At 34.1% G+C, this 20,521-nt stretch overlaps 1 protein-coding gene across 1 annotated transcript; it reads right to left on the bottom strand.

Annotated features, from left to right (window-relative positions):
• Positions 1-574: 574 nt before the first annotated feature.
• On the bottom strand, positions 575-19,045 carry LOC106716706 (nose resistant to fluoxetine protein 6-like; the record flags this gene model as incomplete). The annotated part of the gene is made up of 12 exons (XM_045681678.1): positions 18,911-19,045; positions 16,398-16,722; positions 14,869-14,983; positions 13,452-13,536; positions 12,615-12,781; positions 12,113-12,191; positions 11,489-11,592; positions 10,735-10,908; positions 10,039-10,186; positions 9,575-9,761; positions 8,724-8,866; positions 575-748 (listed from the first exon to the last, which is right to left on the bottom strand). Coding segments are annotated over exons 1-12 (1,824 nt in total), but the record flags the coding sequence as incomplete, so codon positions are not given.
• Positions 19,046-20,521: the final 1,476 nt, after the last annotated feature.

The following is a 20,521-nucleotide window of genomic DNA, read 5'->3' as shown; positions in this document are numbered from 1 at the left end:
AAATAATTAATGATAATTTAATCAAGAAGAGTGGGAGAAATTATCAAGATTTACTAAAAAAAAAACGGTAAGCTGTCAATTTTTGTAACAATTAATGAAGGAAGTCTATCCATTAATCACTACATCATAATAAAATTGGATTGTCTCTATGTTATATTGAAAAAATATAAATATTTCGTACACGTGACATATTCGCGTAACTGATAACGAAAAACAATTTTTTTAAATCTTTACGTGTCTGTCTGTATGTCTATCCGCAAGACCACGTTTTTTCCAGGTAATCTCCGAAACGGCCGGACCGATTTTGACAGAACTTGGACGAAAGGTAGCTGATACACGCGGACATATTAATGGCTATTTAATTCTTCCTTGACGAAGTCGCGGGCAACCGCTAGTAGAAGTGTAAGGAGATTGAGAAATATTCACCTTCATTTCTTTTTATGAAAAAATCATAAAAACTTCCTATTAAGTTAAATATAATTAATAATAAACAAAATACTGCAAAGGCAATATCGTTCAGTTCAAATTTCTTATCCATCTGATTTTCATGATTGTTACAAATCATTTTGTTTAGTTTAGTTTTCAACTTGTAATTCTTCCAATACGAGTCATTTAAACATTTCTCGACGATAATTTTAAAATCTTCTGACGAGTTTTTCTTTAAATATTCAGAACACATTTTGCTAACACAAACGCCGTGAAATAGCCTCGTGTGATTGTAATGTGTTTCTTTTCTTTCGCTATATTCCTGTAGAAATAAAACAATTAAATATATTATCATAGAATTAGAATAGGAAAACTTTTTATATCCACAATAAAAATATAATAAAAGTAGATTTATAACAACTAAAAAATATGTGTTTTAAAGGTTACTCGCTAATGTAAGGACGGCCAATATCGTTCCTTACTTCGTTTTCAGAGGGCCTCTTTGCGTTTATATTATAAACTTAACTTACAGTTATGGTGTACTTATATCAAATATATTTAACATATCTAGTGTTAGATTTGAATCTATTGAATTAATAATAATAATAAGATTCTTTAGAAGAAGAACAGTAACTTTCAGCTCTCGTACAACCTTTATAAACATATATAACACTTTTTTTACAGACTACACTGGAAATTCATCATATTCTTCGATTTTTCACCTAACATGGTGAAAAATCTAAGAATATGATCCAGTTATTTTAAGGTACAACCTTTGAATATGTTCTCTATTCTTGTGGATGCCGCCTTTACACGGATATCTTGGATTTTTATGTTCTGTTTTTTTGTTTTGCAACGACACTGATTATTAACAGTGTCAATCTATCGACCGACATTTTGGATTACATTGACTAATTTGATCCAAAAAATATAAAATACAATGTATAATCTGTGGCTTCGGTGGTTTAGGGGTTAAGCACTTGTCTTGCAATCTGCAGGTCCTGGGTTCGAATTCCGCCATGAACCAATCTGTTTTTCGAGTTTCGATTTACATATGTACATTTATTCGACGTTCTTACGGTGAAGGCAAACATCGTGATGCAACCTGCACATATCTGAGAAGAAATTCAAAGATATGTGGGAAGACAACCAACCCGCATTGGGCCAGCGTGGTTGACTATGACCTAGTCACCTCTAAGTTAGGGTAGGCTCCGAGCCCCTCAGTGGGGACGTATAGTGAGCTGATGATGATGAATCTGTGCAATGTTTTAATAGAGATAATTAAAAATTAAATAAAGGATCAAGTTAGCATTAGAACGATATTCATGGTCGACCGAGCGCACTGCGTATTTATCATGTTCACCCAACTAATGCTAAAAAAACATACGGTTGAGCTTGTCAAAAAAAATGTTGCAAATATTATGGTCTACTACTATTGTTGAAGCAACAGAAACAACAAAATAATCGCGATTAGCTTCATAATGTGCATTTTGATATTGAATAATTATTCACAAAGCTACCACGATAAATTATGAGAATTTACAGACAACTTTTAGAAGGTTAAAAATTGCTGCAACAAAATCCCAGATCCTAATTAGTGCTAAAATGTCTGGATAAACAGCGTTTGAAGATAATTCATCGGTAACTATATTGCTTTATTACTCACCCCTAACTTGGGGTAGGTTCTGAGCCCTTCGATGGGGACGTATAGTGAGCTGATGATGATGATGATGATGACTCACCTGAATCATATTGAAAAGATTATTTTCTTCGTCAGCAACTAGGTCAATATTTATAGTACAGTATATACCATCTTTTTGATTAATGCAAATTTCGTAACGATCGAAGTTAAATACTGGTGGCATTCGAGCATACTCCGTATCTAGATAAAATATTAAAATTAATAATAGTTTAAAAATAATAATAAAAATATTTAACACGAATAAATAATAAAAAATAACAAACATCTAATAAATTCAAAACAACGATTGAATGATTCAATAAATGAAATCAATTTATGTAATGACTAGCTGTTGACCGCGACTGTCGTGTTAAAAATAAACTTAAAAATTAGCCTATGTGTTCTTCCAGACTATGCTCTACATCTGTGCCAATTTTCATCAAGATCCGTTGAGCTGTTCCGGACATATCTTCAAACAAACATCCATCCATCTAAACATTCGCATTTATATTAGTAAGATTTTATTTACATTAGGCAATATTCTTAGTGGGCAGTACGTCCTCTTTGGTAGCATTCAAACTTGTCTATGAAAGTGATCCAATGTTTCAAATTTTACTTAACACTAACAGAGCTTTAATAGACATGGCGTCTTCCATAACCTTTGCTAACAATAAAAATAAAACACTGTAATTTAAGTTATATTTTTAGGGATTTAATTTATATATTTTTCTTAATATATTTTAATAAAGATAAAACAATTTTGGTACAAAAGGGATTGGGAATATTAGTTGGGAGTTACCCTAATAATAGATTAGAAATATAATTGTTCTAAATAAAAAACACACTTACCATTCAAATTATATATCACTGCTGTACTTTCAGCGAATACATAAAATAAAAAAATTAGAATCATTTTTAATCAGTATTTATTTTTTAACACTTGCACACGAGCAATTCATGCGCGCGCGCAAATTGAACAAAATTATAATGAAACTATTCCGATGTGGAACCATATTCAGTTATGCGTTAAGTGCTATTAGGATTTATTTCTTGAAAATGAAAAAAAAAAAAAACATTTGTTCAAGTAGCTTTTTGTAAGCTTTATACACGTTTATATTTACATTTATGCTGATTCTTTGTTATTTGTTTCCGTGTACAATAATTTTGTTATTAGATCAAAAGAAGAATGAATTCACGAAGAGTGATTATGGAGTTAGTAAGGTCCAAAATTAATGTTAAATTGATTTGGATTAAAAGAACACGTTATATCGAGCACATATACTTAGTTAGACCCTTCTCTTCTCTTCTCTTAGATGCAAGGTCATGGCTGAAAGATGACTATGTCGTAGTAAGACTAGATTTGGTCGCGGAATTAAAAAAAAATAGGATGATTAGTGAACTATGTGTTATTCGATACCATATTTATTATCTGTATCAAATTTAAAATTATGTATATCACGTAAATATTTAAATAATAAAAAAAGAGATCCACAACAAATGCCTAGACAACTCAGTCAGTTTCCTTTACCAAACCTTAATAGAATTGCGTAACACTTATATTCCATCTAAAAACGTCTTTCCTGTGCGTAAGTGCGAAAAGCTTAACAGTTCCACTTAATTTGTTATACAGACGTTCACTTAATGAATAAATAATGCCTTCTATATGGAAGTCTGTACATAACACCAATACATAAGAAAGGACAGAAAAATGACCTTACAAATTACAGGCCAATCTCGAAATTATGTATTGGCAAAGCCAAGGTTCTGGAAAAAATAATACACAAACGATTATATTTCATTTTGAAACATACTTTTAGCTTAGAACAGCACGGTTTTTTTAGGGGTAGGTCTACAACATCCAACCTCATACTCTGTGGTGAGTTTCTATCCGAACATACGAGTATGTCGGAACCCTCGCAGGTAGATGTTGTTTACACCGACTACAGTAAATGTTTCGACAGGATAGACCATACAAAGCTGCTGCAGAAGCTCCAGCAGGTAGGTATTAGAGGAAATCTCTTCAAATGGTTTTCGTCATATGTGCAAAATAGGTGTCAAACGGTAGTGCTCAACGGTTTAACATCCGCCAATATGACCTCAAGGTTCACTACTCGCACCTCTTTTTTTTACATTATTTATTTATGATATTTCGGATTGTTTACAATACTCAAAAAATCTATTTTACGCGGATGACATGAAAATTCTCTGCCCCATACAAACTAACCAAGATACACTGAACCTTCAAGATGTTTTAAATTGATTCCAAGAATACTGCTTCCTCAACAAACTAGTTAAACTTTATTTTCACGCGAAAACCAGATCCTATTATGGGCAATTATTAACTGAAGAATACTACACTTCGCACCTTAACTAATACAAAAGACCTTGGTGTCGTTTTTGATGCAAAACTTCAATTTGATACTCACATAAACACTATTATTAATAAAGCTTCAAAAGCATTAGGTTTCGTTTTGAGAATGTCATCTGAATTTCAAACTATTAAGACCTTCAAAATATTATATTGTGCATACGTACGTAGCCACCTGGAGTACGCCTCTCAAGTCTGGAACCCCTGCTATCACACCTACAAAAACCGCATAGAAAACGTACAAAGAAGGTTTCTTCGGTTCATACAATACCGTGCTGGAACATTTGTTTACAATTATTACTCTCGTTGTAAGAAATTTAATCTATTACCGCTAGAAGAGAGAAGGCGCGTGGCAGACTTAGCTTTTCTCAGCAATATTGTAAACGGCGTGGTCGATTGCCCCGAACTCCTCAAAAAAGTAGGCATCACTGTTCCCCAAGTGTGAGCTTCGTTCGCGTGAACACAACATATTATGGAGAACAGTTACTTAGTACGAGCGTGCAGATGTTATAATTCAATCTCTAATCATATTGATATATTAAACATGTCAGCATTTAAAATCAAACAATTTTTAAATGACCGTTTCTTCAGTGCATGACTGAGAGTACAAGGGACTTTGTGGATTAGCTTAAAAAAAACAACAAGAAGTGAATTTCATCACCTGCATTTACGTCTATCTGTGACAACTTTTAATTAGCCTAAGTTTATATTTATATCAAAATTAAACTATAAGTTAGCTGTAACTTGTCCGAATATTAAATCAAAATAAAAAAATAATAAAACAAGAACAGGACACATTTGCAGAATGGTATTCTATGTGAGATTGCATATTTGTGCCAAATTTCAATATTCAACCGTTGCAGATTTTTCGAGTAATATGTGAAAAAAATAGCCGACCTCATAAAAAAAAAACAATCTCGAACAAAATGCACTAAAAAGTAATAAAATAGTGTCATGAAAACCCTCTAAACTCTTTCAAACACTCGCATTTATATAATAACTAGCCGTCGCCCGCGATACCGTCCGTGCGGAAATAAAAAAGAACTTTATTAGTAGCCTATGTATTTTTCCAGGCTATACATGTATTCCAAATCTCCATCCATCCATCCATCCAAACATTGGCATTTATAATATTAGTAAGAAGTAAGATTTATATAGTTGAATGGTCAAAGAAACATAATACGATATACGGCATGTATTATGTGTTTTTTAGGTTATTTATTTATTCATAACAGAATCGTTAAAGTCATTTGCATGTTAATGAAATGAAATGAAAGATTTATTGACAAAAGGAATTTACAGTTTAGATTTGGCGATATAGATAAACAAAGTTTACTTATTTCTTAAATTTCTATTTCCTATAACCCTCACACTAGGCTAAGCCTGTGTCGTGAGGATTATATAAGGTACAGATGAGTTTTCAGATTATTTAGTTTAGCCGATTTAAATCCAGATTATCCTCGAGTTCCCCGTAGGACAACAATATTTATTTAGCCTACATTACGGTGAGGAAGTTGTATATAAAAAAAAATATGTAACGATTATAAGGTAGTTTATTTTATTAGCCGACTTCAAAAAGAAGGAGGTTATCAATTCGACTGTTTTTTTTTTTCTATGTGTGTTACCGCGATGCTCCGCCCCTGATGGTCCGATTTTGATAAAAATAATTTTAATCGAAAGGAAGTGCTTGCTATATGGGTCCCTTTTTTTTAAAATAACTAGAAGACTAGTAGATTTTGAATTTAGCTTCAAAATGTGTTGCGAAAATTAGGGACATTTTTGCTTTCATCGCTTACGTAGGCTAAACTATAGGACCTGCATAAAAATGATGTACGAACGAATTGTAGCTCTTTAAATATGTGTAATAAAAGTCCGCGATAGCATATATCTATCTTTTATAGTTTTCTCACAATAATCATTTTTTTTAGAAACATTAATTAAATTCATGCCCTATTTCCGACGCTATTATTCAAGTTCAGTATTAACCCTTATGTAAATAAATGTGTTCATTATCAAGAGAATTTAATGTAAATTATATTTGCCTTTGAAACTATATCATTCTGTCTAATAGTTTAGGAGATATCGAAAGAATAAAATTACGCGGAAACAAAAAATGCTACATCGCGTTACAATGAAAAGCACAATTTTGCTTTCTGGGCTTACGTAGGTCAAACTATATGACCTACATAAAAATGATGTATGGAGTAATTATAGATCCTTAAATTTGCTAAATAATAGTCCTTGTTGGCATATATCTATTATCTATGGATGTCTCACAATAACCATGTTATTGTGAACAAAAGTCGATTATAATGCACACGAAAAACAGCGTCGTAAGCTTACAGCGCTATTATGTTATATTCCATATGAATCCTTATAATAAATCGTAATACACGGCAAAAACATTCAAGGCTAATAAAACATTACATCAATTAAAAATTAAAATAAATTCTACAAAAATACCACAAAAATAATATTACTAAGAATTGTTCACAAAAATATTGTTGCTGATGAATTTATAAAATATAACAAAGTAATTAAGTAGATTTCAGAAGATAAATAGCATGTGAAAGACATTAGCCAATTTTAACTACATAATGACTAAGTACACGTACATAACATTATGTTTTTTTACATGATGCATATTTTTGTATATTAGTATGTTTTTATTTAAGTATTGTGCTTAGTTTATATTCGAAAAAACTAACAAACCGATGATTAAAAGCCATAAAGGCTTATAATAATACCCATTTAGGTATACCAAAAATTGTAGTTTAAATTAATAGGCTTTATTAAATATTTATTGAATTAAAATGTTAAATGAAAGTCCTTATTATATGGCTGTATAAAATGTTTAACCACTTACCTAAAGAAATAAGAGAAGAAGTAGTATTTATTAAATTTAAAAGAAAATTAAAACATTTTCTAATAAAGAAATGTTTTTACACTATAGAAGAATACTTTAAAAATTCCAAACAATTTAACCTCTAACTAAACTCTAATAAGCATGCACACATAAGGCAATAAATAGGTAACGTATATTAAATGTATTTCTTTCTTTCTTACTTTCTTTCTAATTTAATAGTATAGTAATTCCTAGTAATAAGTAATTTGTTATTGTATTGTATGTTAAAAAATTATATGTAACGACGCCTGGAAAAGGCAAAATGTTCAAATAAATAAATAAATATTTGTTAATTTTAATTTATTCTTAATAATTATAAATCTCCGGTCTATTTGTAGTCTACAGGGTAGGCAAGATTTATGAACTGTGAGATTGGCGCTTCGACTAGCAACCAGAAGGGAACAGCGATCAAGAAAGTTACTACGGCCGTGCCAACTGTTACAAGAATCTGAAAAAATAATAGTTTTTTAATAGTGCCACCAACGTTCACCAAAATAGGAAAGCGACAAATGCTCTTATTATTAAAAGAACATTTCCACTTCCCCTAAGACTCAAATTAGGTCTCTGGAACGCACAAGTGTTCTGTGTGGTCATGATTTTGTATCGGACGAAAGGGTCCATTCGTGCAAAAGATGTTTTGTGGGCTATACTATTCGCAAGAAACAAGGAATAGTAAGATCAAAACAAAATTATACTATATAACTTCAAACTTTCGTGGTTTTTACTAATATACTGTTCGTAAGAAACGGAATTCTTGCCACGATTAGTAAGAATGTAGTTTGTCGACAACAAAAAATAACATCGAGTGCGGACTTAATGTGCAGTGAGAACGCGGACAGTGGTAGTGGTCGCCGAATCAGAAAGAAGGTAGACCGATACGGCTATCTTTAACATTTTTTACACTACCGCACAACACCAGTCAACCCGTGAACATGGCGCATTCAACTGTGCCGAAATATCGGGAGTTCAAACAGCCTAATCATGGTAAGAATCCCGTTTCTTACGAACAGAAAATTATACTATGTAACCAATTAAATTGAATTTCACGCTGGTAAAAAGTTAACCTTGTTTGCCATACAAAACCCAGAAATTTGATTACACCTAATTCCTATAACACTTTCGTATTTTAAATAACTTATTGTACCAACGATTTTTGCTGGCTCCATCCTTTAACTGAGAGAAGAAAAAGTGAACAGCCCACTGGCGAATACCGCGGTCGTACAGAAACCGATGTGATTTCGAGCTGTACGGAGGTGCCGGTGGTCGAATTACAGTCCTCTTTTCTTTTAATGAACAGATCTATCCTATACTGTTACCTATAGGTGTTTATAAAATAGACTTACTATTTGAAACTCTGTTATGTATATCAAGGTAGTCCGTGTGCCAGTGAGAATTTGTATGACAATGAGATGCAGGAGGTACGCGGAGTAACACAGCCGCTCTGGCGTTGTCCAGCCGCGCCACTCCAAGATTCCTCTGTAGGTATCTGAAGTATTACAATAATAAAATGTTGATAAACAGTTTCTTAAAAGGATATCGGTAACAGAGCAAAGACAGCTGAACACTGTAGACCATAAACATTTCCGGTAAAATTATAAGTAAGATGAGTCGATAATTGTTGGTAGAACTGATGGTAGAACAAATTTTTATACATATTCAATAAATGTACCGGCTTATTATCCTATTTTTTTTACATTATAAGGTGGCAAACGAGTATGCGGGCCCCTGAACTAGCCGAAATGGAGAAAAGACCGCTGCACATTACAGACGTATTGCCTACCTTTAATCAACAGAAGAAGAAATGCACAGATAGAGAAAATTGCCCTTCCTACGCGTGCCCTCCACCATCAAATCCACTTCCCTTTCCAATTATCTCTTTATAGGAAGGATACTAAATTTAGGCCTACGGACACTCATCAGACAGTACGCAGAATTGCTTCCACTTGACGCCTGTCTTCTCTGTGGTCGTGGTATTGCACCGGGCAAGCCCACTGTGCAATCGATATTGTTATTGGTGCCGTCTACCACTGGAGTTAGTCCTATACGATAGACTAGTGATTCTTCGTAAGCAAGTGGGCCTTAGAGTAGACCAATTTTTTGGCTATAGGAAAACTTACGTTCGGTAGTGAACGTACAACAAATAATGTATTTGCTGATCTAGAAGAAGAAAGTGGAGGACTTCTTATAAACTAACCTTCGATTCTGAGTACCATTCCTAGTATGATTGCACTTAATAAGATCCCAGCAACAGCTCGCAATGTGCTGGAGTGTATTGCTTTGTAGATGAGAGGAGCCACCATGCCGTCCATATAGAATATGCCACTGGTGAGTATTACTGCTATACCAATCGGTACAATTGCCCAATACAAATATTTGTATTTCTAAAACAGAAGCCAAAATGAAGCTACTTGACTAATGGTAATTTATAGTTTAATTAATGTGAAGTAGAAGAAGGTTGTAAAGTATAACAACAAAGTAGAATGGATTATTAAAAAAATATTTATAAACCATTATAGAACTGCAAAAGCTTGAAATTAAATAATTGCTGCTAAATTACTACAGTCGAAATTAATACTAAAGTTGGTTTAAGTGCAAAAATTACATGACTTCATAACGGTATGACTTAGAAAACAATTTAAAAAAAGGTAACCGTATTACCGCAGATATTTTTGTATTCATCTTCTTTTTTTGTAATTTACTAATCAAAAGTCCGAGACTAAGGCCTGTGATATAACAAGATATGTTCGTGTGGGTGCGCCTGTACGCATTGAATGTAGGATCATTTCTGAACAGTGCTCTAACGAATCTGAAAAAATAATATCGACATGAAATAGTCTAAGTTCATGATGATATAACCAAAATATAATTATATCATAAAATTTTAGATTTTCTTGTTATGGTCAAGACCTGCAATAAATAATGTATTAAACGGTAGTAATATGTTTAACAGTGGTAGACGCCAGCAACAACAATATCTGTTGCACGAATATGTCGGCTCGCCCGCTGCAATACCACGACTATATAGAAGACAGGGGTGAAGTGGAAACAATTTCGCGTACATTCTGATAAGTTTTGTCTTCCCATTCTTTTCTTATAAGGAAAAAAAGGATAGGAAGGAGAAATGAATTTAATGTAGATGGAGATGCATAGGGGAAATATTATCTTTCTGTGCGGCTCCTGCTCCGTCAGGCATCCGCAGTTGTGAATGACTGCTGGCAGCGGTCGCTTAACCATGTCAGCGAATTCAGGTGGCCGCTTGCTCGTTTGCCACCACATATATAAACAAAACATACAATAAGGAATTTTCATAAGAACTGTCGTAAGAATTTTATGGTGACATACACACATACTTACTCAGGAGTAATAGTGAAATACGCGTACAGGTCTTGATAGTACGTTTGTAGAGCAGGAATCACCAGAGAAATACTAAATAAAAATGATAACATAACAATTCTAGCTCGATTACTCTTTGCTACTACTAATGTGATCAATCCAAGGATAGACAAATGGATATCTGCTGCTAAATACCTGAAAGAATAACCGAAGACGTGTACATACATAGGTGAACAAAAAGTTCCTAAAATCCATAGTTGAATGGGGAATTTCATCAGATCTAGTTAATTTATACTCCAATCACTAAACAACTTTGGTTCTAGTATGAACTGTGATACATGAAGTTGTAATTGAGACTAATAATGGAGTCAAATATTATTTCATTGTGCACGATTTAAATTTTGCCAAAACACTCGTCACATAAAATTGAATAAGCATTTATATATTTTATATTACATTTCGAGGAGAAAAAAACAGGTTTAACTTGTTATTACAATGTACATCGATGACTCCTACGAATAAGGGCCAAGATGCAAATTGACAATTTTTCAGGAGAGGCTCTCAAAATTTCCACAGTTTAGGAAAATAGGCCGCTTATGACCTTTTATATCAGCAAAAAAATAACATTTACACGTGTAAATGTGTATTTTGTTTAGTGCATGTTGTTAACTAAACTTTTAACACGAAAAATTAAAAATGCCCAATTTGTTACTTAGGCCCTTATACATAGGAGCCATCGAGATAATAAAGAAAATTATATTTTATAAATTCTCACCAAGTATGCATCATGCATTGAGATCTATCTATGTAATTGTTGACGTAGAGCATGTTCAGCCATCCGTCGCGTCGGCAGTCTTGGACTTCACTATGCACTATTTTCTAAAATAAATTAATTTATTAGTAACTATAATATTTTCTTTTTTTATATCATAAGGTGGCAAACGAGCGAACGGTCACCTGAGTTCGAAAATAGTAAAATGAAAGCTGCTCATATACATCTGCAATTTCAGATGCGGTGCTTATCTCTAATCGATGGAGGAGGGTACGCACAAAAATAGAATATATCCCCTTGCATGCATTGCCTCCCTCGTCAACTCCACTTCCCCTTTCCACCTTTTTCTTATAAGGGTAGGAAGGGAAAGAGGACTAAGAATTAGTCTAATTTCTCATTTAACTGTATCAGATGATTACTTCGACTTTGTCTTACACAACTATTATACAACTGTACAATTTAAACTGCAAAAGCAAACTACTATTTTGACGTTGGTAGACGTTTTAATATAAGAAAATTAAACCGTTTTTTTACTTTTAAAACCTTTTAAAACAGAGCTATGCAGACACATTAATTAATAGTAAATTGAATGTTGACTTGTTACGTAAAAAATCATAACATACTTACGTGCCATAAAGGTCCAGATCCGGCAAATCTGGCCAAAGTCATGGTAAATGCTAACACAATAACATACGGAGGTGTAAATCTGAAATAAGATATCTACAATATTATTGTCATGTTAACACTTATTGTACTGATTTCTATATTAATCTTTAATATATATAAATCTCGTGTCACAATGTTTGTCCTCAATGGACTCCTAAACCACTTAACCGATTATAATAAAATTCGCACACCATGTGCAGTTCGATCCAACTTGAGAGATAGGATAGTTTAAATCTCAAATTATAGTCGCAATTTTAATTTATTGCTAATTATTTGTCTGTTATTATTTGACAGTCACAATTATCTGTTAACTCCAAATGATTCTAACAGATGTCGATACCTTTCGACTGGGTTGAGTAAGTAATCAATAGATGGCGCTGCTATGGTAAATCTACGAACGGCGCGGACGGAGTCGCGGGCGACAGCTAGTGAATATATAAAATCTACTACACAGACCTCTTACCTCTGCCATCTTGCAAATGTTCTTTTAAATATAATCTTCCAATTTAATTTTTCTTTCACCGTAAACATTTCTAGATTGTAAGCTAATAAACAGCCAGAGATAACGAAGAATGTCTGCACGAGTATAGTTCCGTCAAACAATATGTGGTACAAGATACTGTTGTACGCCTGTAAAAGAAAACATACAATCATACTTTTTTAATTTTTTTTTATATCAAAAGGTTGCAAATGAGCAAAAGGCCACCTGAATTCCCTGAAATAGCGAGGCGACCGTTGCCCATAGACATTCGCAAATGTAGATGCGTTGCGTCCATTTAATCAATGGAGAAGGGGACGCACAGAAAGAGGATATTTCCCCTTCCTATGCGTTCTCTCTTCCGCCTAATCTACTTCCCCTTCCCATCCTTTCCTAATGAAACAGGTTAGGAAGGAAAAGAGAACTAAAATCAGGCCTCCGGCACCTCACTCCTCAGACGAAACGCGTAATTGCTTCCACTTTACGCCTGATTTGTATGTGGTTGTGGTATTTCACCGGTTTCCCGGCCCATTCATGCAACCAACAAATGTTGTTGTGGGATCTACCACTGTAGATGCCCTATTAAATTCCCCTTTTCATTCTTTCCATATTGTAAAAGGGCAGGTAGGCCTAAAATTTGGCCTCTGGCACTCATATAGCAAAATAACTTCCATTTCGTTCTGTCTTGGTCTTAGTCTGTCTCAAGCTATGCACTACCAGGACCACACCCTGGTAGTGCATAGGCTGAGCAGGCCATTCCTGCAACTACCCGTCGTTAAAACAAGTTGCTTTGAATCGTCTCTCGAAAATGTAAAAACTTACATCTTCTACTTTCTTAGTATTGTCTCCGGCTATCACAAAAGGCAGTATAGAATGCACAACTATCATCATAAACGTTGATATCAATCTGTAAATAGTTATTGAGTTTTAAAAATAAGTTAAGTAGTTTACTATTGCAGATGACTATCGTGTTCACGGAACATCAGGTGCTAGGACTTCATTTGTGTCATATCGTAAAAAAAAAGTTTCGAATATATTTTGAAAAATTGATGTCGAATCAAAATGGTACTTTATCAACGAATCTTGAAGTCATCGCGGTGTAACCATAATGCGGAAAAATAGTTTTTAAAACTACATAAAAATTAGAACGACGAAATTCAATAAGATTGTCGACTCGTTTCTTTTTCTGTAACCAAATATATAATATAATGTTCGTAAGAAACGGGATTCTTACCACGATTAGGCTGTTTGAGCTCCCGATATTTCGGCACAGTTGCATGCGCCATGTTCACGGGTTGACTGGTGTTGTGCGGTAGTGTAAAAAATGTTAAAGATAGCCGTATCGGTCTACCTTCTTCCTGATTCGGCGACCACTACCACTGTCCGCGTTCTCACTGCACATTAAGTCCGCACTCGATGTTATTTTTGTTTGTCGACAAACTACACTCACTGTGTCCACATTTGTGCGCGTACTCGAAGTCGGTTGCTGTCCAGTCTTGTTGTAATACTGGATCACTGGATTCCAGGCACTCGACAATTTAAACCCATCTTCGCGATTGAAGTTTTTGCATTTAGCAATTTCAATTGCTTCTCTAACCAATCTTGGTATGTAGTGGCGTTCTGTCGATAGTACCTGGGGACTATGAAGTTCAATCCAGTGATTGGTGGAGGGGTCCAAAACCAACGATCCTCAGAAGTCGGCTATAGCTGAACACCTTTTGGACCCCTCCACCAATCACTGGATTGAACTTCATAGTCCCCAGGTACTATCGACAGAACGCCACTACATACCAAGATTGGTTAGAGAAGCAATTGAAATTGCTAAATGCAAAAACTTCAATCGCGAAGATGGGTTTAAATTGTCGAGTGCCTGGAATCCAGTGATCCAGTATTACAACAAGACTGGACAGCAACCGACTTCGAGTACGCGCACAAATGTGGACACAGTGAGTGTAGTTTGTCGACAAACAAAAATAACATCGAGTGCGGACTTAATGTGCAGTGAGAACGCGGACAGTGGTAGTGGTCGCCGAATCAGGAAGAAGGTAGACCGATACGGCTATCTTTAACATTTTTTACACTACCGCACAACACCAGTCAACCCGTGAACATGGCGCATGCAACTGTGCCGAAATATCGGGAGCTCAAACAGCCTAATCGTGGTAAGAATCCCGTTTCTTACGAACATTATATTAGTAAAAACCACGAAAGTTTGAAGTTAAATATATAATACTTGAACCTCATGCCATTAAGTCCAAAAAGACGGGTAACCCTCCGCTTGGAACCGTTTCTTGTAGGTGCCGTAAGTCTGCGCCAGTTTTGTTTCACTGAGAAACATAGCAACCACTTGTTCTCTGAAATTACAAAGTATAGTTTTTCATGAACATATAAATTAATATTTATGGTATAATAAAAGGCAATAGATGTATCTCTTGTGATAAAAGTGACAATGCGTGGGAAATTTATGAATGCGCCATGACGCTTCTCATATGAGTTTTTGTATCCATTTCGTTTAAATTTAACCGGACTTCAATAATAATCGAAACACCTACTTTACTACAAAATATTTTAAAATTTGTATAGATCAATTCATTGAATTGGCTCATTTATTTATTTATTATTTTTTTGTCCATGGGCGTCGGATCAAATAACTTTAGGCGGTGCGTAGCTCGTTTGCCTCCTATAAAAAAAAAAAAAATATATTCAATTTTGATGAAGCCTCGATCTCCAGGCATTTTCGTAATTGAGTTTATCTTTTATTTGTAAAGTGTTATTTCTATTTACATTAATATGTTAAGGTGACCTTTGGAAAAATCGATGAGATCTTAATTAGGTATTTTTTTTTAAATGTTGAATCAAATACTGTCATTTTTGACGGCTAATATAGAAAAGTACTACATGCTGCGCCGACCCTCGTAGTGTATAGGAAAATGGGAAAATGATTAGCAGATTATTAAAAATAATTTACTAATATTTCATGTCAATTCCAAAAAGAATCAGTCGTCGACTATGGTATTTCAAACAACACCAATATTTGCTGGCCGCGTTGTTGGTTGTTGTTGGGTGGGTGCGCGAATGGGCCCGGTCGACCGGTGAAATATCACGGCCACACAGAAGACGGGCGTGAAGTGGAAGTTTAGACTACGTCTCCTTCCCACCCTTTTATAAGGGAATAATGAGAAGAGGAAATGGATTTAGAAAGAAAGAAAGAAACTCATTTATTACCACAAAGACACAAGAGAAAAAAACAATTCACAGCACATGTTTTTGAAAATAATTTAAGAGAAATGTGGTAAAAGGGGCCAACTCAGCGTATGCAGAGACGGCCTAAACAGTCCCTGCACTGGTTTTCAGTTGGCTCCTTTGCATCCACCTGAATAATTGCATAACATGGAAGGGATAACTCAGTCTATTCTAATTTATAATATCCACTTCAATAACTGTACAAAAGAACATACAAATTACAATTTTGTTTTTAAATTTAGCGGAGGTGAGGACGCATAGAAAGGGTAAATATTTATCTGTGCGACTTCTCTGTAAGTGCGGGTGTAAAAGGGCAGAGGTTGCTTTGCTGTTTCCTATAAATCACGTGGCAATTATAACATTTAAAAATAAAAAATGAATGATAATTAAATCAAGAAGAGAAGAGAGCACATCAAGATTGGAGAATTTACAAAAAAAAAAAGCGGAAAGCGGCCGATTTTAGTGAAAATTCATGAAGGAAATCTATCCAATAATCAAAATTTAACGATATTAAGATATATTTACCTTCATTTCCTTTTATAAAAAAATCATAAACACTTCCTATTAAGTTAAATAAAATTAAAAATAAACAAAACATTGCAAAGGCAACATCGAACAGGTCAAATTTCTTATCCATCTGCTTATTATTATAGTTACAAATTATGTTGTCGTGTAGTTTAGTTTTTAATTTGTAATTCTTCCAATAGGTATCATTTAAACATCTCTCGACAACTAGTTTAAAATCTTCTGATGAGTTTTTTTTCAAATAGTCGGAACACATTTTGCTAACACAAACGCCGTGAAATAGCCTCGTGTGATTGTAATGTGTTTCTTTTCTTTCGCTATATTCCTGTAGTAATAAAACAATTAAATATATTATCATAGAATTAAAATAGTATAACTGGTTATATCCATACTAATCTTACTAATATCATAAACTAGCTTTTACCCGCGACTCCATCCGCGCGGAATAAAAAATAGAAAACGGGGTAAAAATTATCCTATGTCCGTTTACTGGTTCTAAGCTACCTGCCCACCAATTTTCAGTAAAATCGATTCAGCCGTTCGTGAGTTATAAATAGTGTAACTAACACGACTTTCTTTTATATATATAGATAAAAATTATCCTATGTCCGTTTACTGGTTCTAAGCTACCTGCCCACCAATTTTCAGTAAAATCGATTCAGCCGTTCGTGAGTTATAAATAGTGTAACTAACACGACTTTCTTTTATATATATAGATAATATCATAAACTAGCTTTTACTCGCGACTCCGTCCGCGCGCAACAAAAAATAGAAAACGGGGTAAAAATTATCCTATGTCCGTTTCCTGGTTCTAAGCTACCTGCCCACCAATTTTCAGTAAAATCGATTCAGCCGTTCTTGAGTTATAAATAGTGTTACTAACACGACTTTCTTTCATATATATAGATGTTAATATTTAGTTGGATGTTTGTTTGAAAACATCTCTGGAACGACTCAACGGATCTTGATGAAATTTGGCGCAGATGTAGAATATAGTCTGGAAGAACACATAGGCTACTTATTACGTTTTTTTAACTACACGGTGACGGAGTCTTAACCTGGATATCAAATAATGTTTTAAAAGATATTTAATTTCCTTACTATTACCGTTATTATAGTTGGTTATGTTGTACTTATATCAAAGACAAATTTGAAGCTATTCGACTACTCGTAATATACAGTTATAAAAAGATTTTTCGTTAAAATGGCAAACATTTTTCTTTCTAACAATGATTTTGAACTCTCTTAAAGCCTGTATAAAACATATTTAATTCTTTTTTAAGATTACAGCTGTATTCAATTTTTCAAAAAGGCCAGTCACTTAAAGTGTAACCTCAATAATATGTTTTGGAAATTTTTGTGGATGTCGCCTTTACAAAGTTATCTTGGATTTTTAAGTTCTCTTTAATATCTATACCATCTACTTTATTTGTCAGCAATTTTGGTTTTGCAATGACGCTAGATATCTCTAGTCTAATAAAAACTAAAGGTATAGCCAATTCTTAGATCAATCTATCAACCGTAATGTTGTTTATTTGACGACGATGACGGACCGTGGGTTTTCGAGACCGAAATATCCGTTTAAAACATATTGTTAAATCAAAGATAATGACAAGGATTACGATATATATTTTATATATATAAAAGAAAGTCGTGTCGGTTACACTATTTATAACTCAAGAACGGCTGAATCGATTTGACTGAAAATTGGTGGGCGAGTAGCTTAGAACCAGGAAACGAACATAGGATAATTTTTATCCCGTTTTCTATTTTTTATTCCGCGCGGATGGAGTCGCGGGTAAAAGCTAGTATTTTATAAAGACATTTTTGTCTCAGATACCAACGGTTAATTGATAAAAAAACAAAAATAAAGAGATGAATTTTAATAAAATCTTTTAAAAATGTTTTGTATAATTTATGCAATGTTATTAAAAGTAATAAATATGAAAAAAAAAAGAGTTGAAAGATCAAGATAGCATTCGGATGATGTTCATGGTCGAGCAAGCGCACTGCATATTTTCCTTCTATTTGAAAAACAAAAGGTTGAGCGTGTCAAAAAAGTACTCAAAGTCATTCATTGAAATTAAAATCTTTGCAGCAACTAAAACCGAGTTAATTGTTAAATATTCCTTTTGACAAATATTAAATTAATTCAATTAAAATTGCGCGATGCTACCACGAGATATTGTGAGAATTTTGAGACAATTAGAAGGCCATGATGAATACCAAAATTGAATTTGTATCGCAGATCCTATTTTGTGGTAAAACGACTAGATCAAGCTTTTGAAAAACTATATAATACTAGCCGTTGTTCGAGACACCGACCGCGCAGAATTAAAAAAAAACTTAATTAGTAGCTGTAGAACACTATTTGCACTACATCTACATATGTGTCAAATTTCATCGAGATCCGTTGAGCCGTTTTGGATATACTATCAAACAAAAATCGATCCATCCATCTAAACATTCGCATTTATAATATTAATAAGAAGTAAGATTGCTTTATTACTTACCTGTATAATATTGAAAAGATCATTTTCTTCGTCAGTAACTAGGTCAATATTTATAGTACAATATATACCATCTTTTTGATTAACGCAAATTTCGTAACGATCGAAGTTAAATACTGGTGGCATTCGAGCATACTCCGTATCTAGAAAAATATCGTAAAATAATAATGGTTAAAAAAAGTTATTAAACTCTAACATTTAAAAGTAAAAAAAGCTTTTCGATGAGTACTATAGTATATAATATGTAAAAATTATAATAAAACAATGTATACAAACTTTCGTGTCAAAGTAGGGTTGGCGACAGGCAGGCGGCTAGCCGTAATAAATTAAACCAAAATTTCAAGGTTCATAAAACCTTGTGTGCCGACCCCACGTGAGTGGGTTAAGGCCCGGGATATGATGATACAAACTTTCGTGACATATTATCATTACCTAATATAGGTAACGGATAAAACACTCACGTACACGTGTCCGGTGTCGGCACCGACTAGTTTCGAGCCCATCAGGGTGAGTGAAACTAGCCGGTGCCGACACCGGACAAGTGTACGTGGGTGTTTTAGCCGTTTTCTATATTAGTTAAAACAATGTCATTTAAGTTACACTTTATGAGATTAAATGTATTTTCTCAGTATTTTTCTGAACATATTTTATTTAAAATAAAACAATTTTGAATACAAACAGATAAAAGATAAAAAAGCTATTGGAAATATAATTACAGAGTTACCCTATTATTAGATTACATATAGATTTATATCAAATAACAGCTTACTTACCATTCAAATTATATATTACTGCTGTACTTTGAGTGAACATATAAAATAAAAAAAGTAAAATCATGTTGTAAATATAAATTTATTTCTTAACACTTGCGCTCGCGTACTTGATCAAGACAATAATGAGATTCGCCGTGATGGAACTATATTTTAATCATTTGTGTTGTAATAACATCTGTTGCACGAATGGGTCAACTCGCCCATTCGCCTCTCGAGTTGACTCATTCGTGCAACCGTGCAACCCGTCGTGGTATTGACGACACAGAAGATAGGCGTCAAGTGAAAGTAATTTCACGTAGTCTGATGAGTGTGCGTGTAGGAGGTCTAATTTTTTTTCCTTCTCATACTCTTATATGGTAAGGATGGGAAGGGGTTGTGGATTAGACAAAAGAGGGGACGAATAGGTAGGGGAAATAATCTCCTTGTGTGCGTCCCTTTATCTGTCGATTAAAGGTAGATCGCATCTGAAATTGTGGATGTCTATGGGCAGCGGCTGCTTACTCTTTTGCCACTTTATATCATACTAGCTGTCGCCAGCGACACTGTCCGTGTGGCATTAAAAATGTTTACAAGTAGCCTATATGTTCTACAACCGTGCCAAATTTCATCGAGATCCGTTGAGCTGTTCTGGTGAAACCTTCAAACAAACATCCTCATAGTGGTATACGCCAGCAACAACATTTGTTGCACGAATTGGCCTCGCCCGGTGAACCCACGACCACACAGAAAACAGGCGTCAAGTGGAAGTAATTCCGCGTTTCGTCTGATGAGTGTGGTACCGGAGGCCTAATCTTAGTCCTCTTTTCCTTTCCACCCTTTTCTTATAAGGAAAGGATGGGAA

Source organism: Papilio machaon, chromosome 16, assembly GCF_912999745.1.
Source record: "Papilio machaon chromosome 16, ilPapMach1.1, whole genome shotgun sequence".
NCBI lineage: Eukaryota > Metazoa > Arthropoda > Insecta > Lepidoptera > Papilionidae > Papilio > Papilio machaon.
Note: the sequence above shows the minus strand (reverse complement) of the source record. Positions and strands in the feature narration are given on the sequence as shown.